This window comes from Alosa sapidissima, chromosome 13, assembly GCF_018492685.1.
Source record: "Alosa sapidissima isolate fAloSap1 chromosome 13, fAloSap1.pri, whole genome shotgun sequence".
Taxonomy (NCBI): Eukaryota; Metazoa; Chordata; class Actinopteri; order Clupeiformes; family Clupeidae; genus Alosa; species Alosa sapidissima.
Window position 1 is genome coordinate 8,445,288 of NC_055969.1, and position 6,797 is coordinate 8,452,084.

At 45.0% G+C, this 6,797-nt stretch overlaps 1 protein-coding gene across 7 annotated transcripts in view; it reads right to left on the reverse strand.

The window, feature by feature from the left end:
• Nucleotides 1–3,906, reverse strand: part of vav2 (vav 2 guanine nucleotide exchange factor) — a 204,356-nt gene extending 200,450 nt beyond the window's left edge. For 4 of the 7 annotated variants that reach the window (XM_042059065.1, XM_042059063.1, XM_042059064.1 and 1 more), the window contains exon 1: nucleotides 2,505–3,905. In XM_042059065.1, the coding sequence (XP_041914999.1) occupies nucleotides 2,505–2,708 (204 nt within the window). In that variant the 5' untranslated portion in view covers nucleotides 2,709–3,905. Of the gene's footprint in view, nucleotides 1–2,504 lie in introns of all 7 variants that reach the window. The other 3 variants (XM_042059062.1, XM_042059066.1, XM_042059067.1) reach the window with 3 other exon arrangements.
• Between the last annotated feature and the right edge of the window lie 2,891 nt (nucleotides 3,907–6,797).

The following is a 6,797-nucleotide window of genomic DNA, read 5'->3' on the forward strand; positions in this document are numbered from 1 at the left end:
CTATTTCTCATAGAGGAAGCTCGCAGATGGCCAACAAACGCAAAACAAACAGAAAGTCCGGAACTTTCTGTTCCCTTTGCACCCCGGCTTCAGTTGCATTTCACCGGCACCTACTGAGAGCTACAGTACCAGCACACTTTAGTGAGAGTCTGTGCATGCGAGCAGTAACACTTCCCAAGCTTCCCCCCGAAGCTGCCAGCTGGAGATTCCTTGGTGGCTGGAGGAGGGAGCTGATGCTGGAGGCGATGGTGGTACGGGTGGCATTAGAGGTGGTGGTGTTGTGTGTGTGTGTGTGTGTGGGGGGGGAGAGGGGGGGGGGGGGGGGAGTTCGACTTCCTGGCCCCTGCGCTGGCTGTTCCGTGGTGGGGAAAGCGGGAAGGTAGTAAATTAGAGAGGGGTCCGCGTGTATCAAAGCGCGCCGTGACCTTTCCTTGCTCATAAATCATGGCCCCCATTCTCCTGCCAGTTCCGCCTTTCAGACAATTTGTCACACGGGAGCGCGGACATGAAAAAAGGCGACAGGGGTTGGCAGGGCTGCCGGGCCGACGGAGCAGCGGATCAAAGCCCTGACTCCATCCCACTGGCTGGACTTGAACGAGGAGTGGAGAGGAGAGGGGTGGTGCCACAGGTGCCATGTCAAGCGTAGAGGGCCTCCAGAATATCTAGAGGTGTGTGGCAATGTGGGAATACACACACACAGACACACACTCACACATACTGGATAGCAGTTGATGCACTGCTTATCCTTAAATCATTATTAATATGCCCACATCAGTCACATTCACCAAGCAACCAACATGGCACAGATAATGCTCTGCAGTCCCTAGGCAATCTGAGTATATGAGCCAATCAATGTACAATGTAGAGATGTCTGACAATGCCGCAACACACACACACACACACACACACACGCAAAAGGAGAGAGAGACACACACGCAAAAAAATCCAACAGCACAGGGACAGTCTTTCTAGGCCTCGCTCTCCACATGTAGGCTAGTGTGTCACCGCTGCACACTTGGAGGACACTGCAGCGGGGAATGGAGTTGGCTGGTGGTGGTCAATGAAACTTCAGCGCCACTCCTGCACCGTGCCAAAGCAAACAGTCAGAGCACTTAACAATTAGCCAGTCATCCACCTTCGGCCACCGTCATTTGAGCGCTGTACGGAAAGCTTCAGGAGAGCGAGAGCTCAAAACAGCAGTGGGTCCCACCTCCCACACACACACATCCCCTTAAAAGTGGAGTTACGTAAGTGTGGGTGATTTATTTATTTGAGGACAGGAAGCCCTCAGGACAATGAAGACAGATGAGCGTGCAGGGTGCAGGAGAGGAGGGAAAAAACACACCCACCCACGCAAACACAAGCAGGCGCATTCACGGGCATGCCCGCCATTCAAATGTGTAACAAGCCAATTTGTGATTAAGTCACATTGCTGGCTGAGAGAATATTACTCCCATTTGGATTCCTCCAGAGAGGGTTGGCAGTCGTCCACATTCCACAGTCCTCTCCAGTTTCTCCACTCTCTCTACCGCGCTCTCTTTCTTTCATGTTGACAAAGCCATAAGCCCTGGTTTCCCCCTTGACCAGCAGGAGACTGATGGAGCAAGCGTCATCCTCCACCTCCTCCCTTAAACCATATCTCTTTCTCTCTCTTTATTTTGCTTTCTCTCAGACACTCTAACACTAAGTGAAAGGGGAAATTGGGGTGGTGAATTGTTCCAATTTATCAGTTTGGTCGTTATGTGTCTTTCAGGTATATCTACTAGCTTTTACCCTATATGAATTTAAAGTTCTCACCTATTTTCAACGCACACATTTCAACCAATTGTTGCATCATGACAGAAGGTGCAAATAAGGCAGTGTTTATGTCAGAGTTGTTGACATAAAAACCCAAATATGCCATAAGGCAGTTTCCCAACAGATCCTGTATTCGGGGAGCTTCTCTCCTGATTCAGCCACACCCCTCTGCAATCCGGGGTGCCGCCTTAACGCTAAACGCTGCACGCCAGACACGACCCGGTCGCACAGGCTGTCCCTCAGGCTACTGTTTCAGCAAGCCACCTTCCAGATCCAACTTCCAACTTGGTCAAAGCCAGAGGTGGCAAGACTCATTTTACAATATATTAAGTAAAAGTGAAGTAAGCAACAAGGGATACGTTGATATGATGTGAGATAATTGTGAAACTGTAATTACAACCCATTTTCATTTTGCAAAACGTCTCTTCCATATAAGAAATTCAAGCTGCACCATAGCGCAAAATCCTGTCATTATTACCGGCTCATTTCAGGGAACAACCCAGCGTTATCTTTTATGAAAGACAGGTCCGTGTGAAATTGAGACAAATGGCAATCAATATTTTGTCTGAGTTACAAAGTTCCCCATCATATAACAGTTCACAGTCCAACTCACTTGTCCCTTTTTACAATGCCAGACCAGCGATAAAGTGCAGCCCGTGCGTGTAGGTGCAGGAGGTTAACAGGTAACGTAGAGTATGACACCTTACCTGAGACATCTGTGGTCTGAAGTTGATCTGCTTTAGGTCTACCGAGCCAGGTGACAAATTGTGCAACATTTGGCACAAAAGTACACCATCTCGGAGCGCCTGAGCCAAGTCGAACACGACTGCCGAGGGCCAGACAACCCGGTGGTTCAGGGGCAAAACCTTGCAGTCTATCAGCCACCGGCCGCATTGTCTCCATTCCTCCATATCGGCTTCGTTATCGGAAAGTATCCCACCCGCAATGGATTTGGTCAGCAAAGTAGCGTTTAGTGCGGAAAAGAGCGGCCGCCTCCTCGGCTAAGCTCACTTACAAAGGAGCAGTTCCGAATGCCACCCGAGACAAACCCACCAAACCTTTACTGGTCAGTTCGAGGAGATAAATATAGAAAGCAATATTTATTTCAATCAGAAAGTCAACAATTCAACCGATACACTACGGGACCGGTAACTTTTCCAAGTTATTTAAATCCGTTTTGTCTTGTTTTCCGGCCTCCACTAGGAAGTTATTTCTTTCCCTTCTGCATGCAGTGCCGTGAACAGCAAACGATACTTTACAAGCTACGTGAAAGCTTGCTTTCAGTCACGAGCCAATATTATGTCTCAAATGCTACCAACGTGACGTTTGGATTATATTTTACCGGACACCACAAAGCACAATTCGTAGCAGATATCTTCAGTTTAGATTCCCAAGAGCCATGGTGAATTTCCTTTTCTTCATCATTTTCATGCTGGCTTGCAACATTTGTAGATATTCCTCACAGACGTGCGTAAAAGGCTTAGCAAGACTGTTCTTGTGAACAGTGACAGTAGTCCTGACTTCTCTCTGCAGGTAGCCGATGTCTTTAAAATGGCAAGTTCGATACAAGAATAGTTGCGCGAAGCACTAAATCTTTTTCAAATGAATGTGAAGCGTATGCAGAAGGATAAATCCATGCTCACAACAGTCCCACTGCTGCGCGAAAGAGATGTCAGCATTTTGCAAATCAAGACTGCTGTCTTTCTAAACAGTTTCAATTACGCTATGGTATATGACAGATGTATCGAATAACATTAACACCTAAACACTTTCAACTCTTCAGATTTATATTCCATCAGCTATAGCTGTCGGGACACCAAAATGTCTCGCGAAACTATTCGGAGAGAGGCTTGTCCTGCAAAAACATGCCGTTCAAGCGAGCTTCCATCCGTGTCGGGAGGCAACACCAGGCACCCTTTACGTCTCCAGTAACTGCTCCTTATGGTCAATCAGGTGTTTTTTATTTTGTTGTTTGTTGCTGTCTATTTTGCTTGTTTCAGTAGTCCTCTCTTGAGTCGAATGATGTGTTCCTCTCTATCCAACTGTTCGCTCCCTCACAGAGCTCAGTCGGCTGTGCGGGAAAGCGTGCGCGCGCAGGACAGCAAAAAGGGCGGCGAGAGATTACATCTGGGTTCCGGGCTACGCTCGCTCACGTGTGTACAGTCTGGTAACTTACTGTTCGCTATTTTTTATTATACTATTCTAGGGGAAATAAAAATCAACACATACTTTTTCGGGGGGGGGTCAAACTGTCTAGTGTGCTCAGGTGTAGGGGCAAGATAGGGGCAGATCATGTTATCCAGCAGGAAAGATTGGCAGATTTGACAACACTGCCAAGGCAAATTCCGTTTCAGCTAGGGCTCTAGGCAGTGGAATGTGAAGAATTTTGTTTGCCTTTTTGTTGAACGTTTTCCCTACTTTTTTCTGAAATAATTGTTTCACGCCTAGGCTACTCCATATACCATATGATGAACAACAGCGTATTTTTTCCATCTAAAAAAATAAACCAATTTAGACTCTTTTGCTGACAGAGATGCAGTTTTGCCACGTAGTGTAGGCCTACATTCTAGATAAAATGAATATCACCTCAGCTTCTAAAGAGGCTAGTTATATAGTCAGTTATTGGAGGTTATGCACTGCCGTGAAAGAGGAAGATCTGGGAAACCTAGGCTACTCTTTCTGTGATTGTGTGCATGGTGAGATGGTCTTTGGTGTCACTAGCATATTGGCTTTGAAGATAGCTCTTGTAGCCTACATAGTGTTGTTGACTAAACTAAAGGCTGTACATGCCCATGGTAATGGAGGCCGGGGGTCTGTCCAGATGTTGTAGCCTAGGAGGGTCTGTGAATCAAGATTAAGTGATGGGGGAGAGGGAGAGGGACAACAGCCCCCAACCAGACCGAGCTCAGAGGAAATGAGCTGAGGAAGACCCAGTTCCACCTGCCTGACCTGGCTGCTATCCACTGGCTCAACAGCCAACCCTCCTTCCATGTGTGACCCTGCCTCATTGAGGTATTTCACTTTGGAATGAGGGCGGTGGAGAATGTTTGCAGCAATAGGCCTACACTAAACAAGTACCTCTGGACTTCTGAAGGTAATATAATTTATTCTGCTGACAATTCTGCCCAGGTAGCCTAATAGGCCTACTCATCAAGATGACATACATCTATATATTTAAAGCTTATTTACATACATTTGTGTGCACATACAATCTCTCTCTCCCTCTGTCTGTCATACACACAAACACACACCTTTTTTCACACCGTCTATGATCCGTGCTGGCGTTCATTCTTAAGTGGCACCGTGTCGCCATCTAGCGGTCTGTGTTTCAGATCATTTGAAGAGAATGGTGAGGCAGCATCAAAACTGGAATCTAAACAAGGAGGTTGAAAATGAATATGCGGTTAGTGAGCCATTTTCCAAAACAATGGAAGAAACGACATGAAAACATGAGGTTTCACAAATAAACATCAACAGGCAGTAAAGCTCCTTAGTCAGTGGTTCTCAAACTTTTTACAATAGGCCTAGCGACCACCTCAGAAAACAATTGGCTCTTCAAGTAGGCTACCACCATTATTACTGGCATTAAATTACAACAGCGTAGGGCAATTTCACATATTGTACATTGTACATACTGTTTTGCGTCGTTTGTTGCTGGCAGGTGAGCTTGTTCTGGGCTCATTGTCACCAACTTTAGTTTGTGCTCGACATATTCACCACACTTTTTCTAATACATGCCGTTTGGAGCCATGATTGCATGAATGTTTTTGATCCATCAGTTTGCTTCCTTTTCCCTTGCTTGTCATCACAGCTTACCTTGTGAACCATTTGCTAATGCTCCATATACAGTTAAGCTTTTTAAAGTGATTATATAATCTTTCTTTAAAAAAAAAAATTGGAGACTCCTGGAGTAGCCTACCACTTTATGGAGCCACGTACCACGTGGTACGAGGGTTACCACACGTTCTGTTTTTCCCGGGATTGTTCTCTTTTTTTAATGTCTGTCCCGGAAAATTGATAATCTTTCCCGGGACAGCAAATGTCCCCTTTTTTGGTGCAAAGGCACTTCTATTTTTTTTTTTAAGTATTCCCTAGTTTCACTTTCAATAAAACATACGTTCCGCTCATGCAATCCCATAGCCGTGGGAAGTGGGGGTGCTGGGGTGCGACAGCACCCCCTGCAGGAAAGCACGGGTATTTATGTGTCATACCACTCACGATCAAAAAAAAAAAAAAAAAGCTGTCCGTCCCCCTGTCTATTATTCTATTATGCACTAAAAAATGTTACATTCGTGTTTCAGTGACTACATTTGTCATAAAAATCAGTCTGTTTGCTGCCATGATAATGTTTTTTTTCGGGGCAGTGCAGTAGGCTACATACTTGTAGTGTTATATTATGACTATAGTAATACAGAAATGGTATGAATAAAGAGACCAAACAGTAGGCCTATGGTAGTACGGTACTCAAAGAAAAGAAAATACTGTTAATTATAAAGACAATCACAACAATTGAATTTGCTATGGTATGATGCCCTTCCCCTCAGGGGTTCCTGTTGTCTTCTATGTAATCCTTAAGGTGTCCAGAACATGTGAATTGCTGTCCTACTTCACACTGGCCCCATTGTAGAGTTCGTGTGGAAGTGCATGGTGAATACTTCATTTGGAGGTAAAAGTGCTTATGGCTCAGTCAACTTTGAGTTCTCTTCTGAGGAAATGGCGTCTTCTCTGGCTGATCAGATGCCTCATGTTTATAAAAAAGACCTACAGGATTAAACAGGTCATAGACTATTCAATATTACTCTCTCTTTGTCTCTCTCACACACTAAAACACATACAACCGATCGTATCACAATACAAAGTTCTACTACAACTTAAAGGGATTACATAATTTATGGCTAATTGTGCCTATAGGACTTAATGTCAATATTATTTTTTCTCAATCTAAAACAAATCACAGACAATGAGCATACAAAACCAAAGTTGAATTATCTGTATGGAAA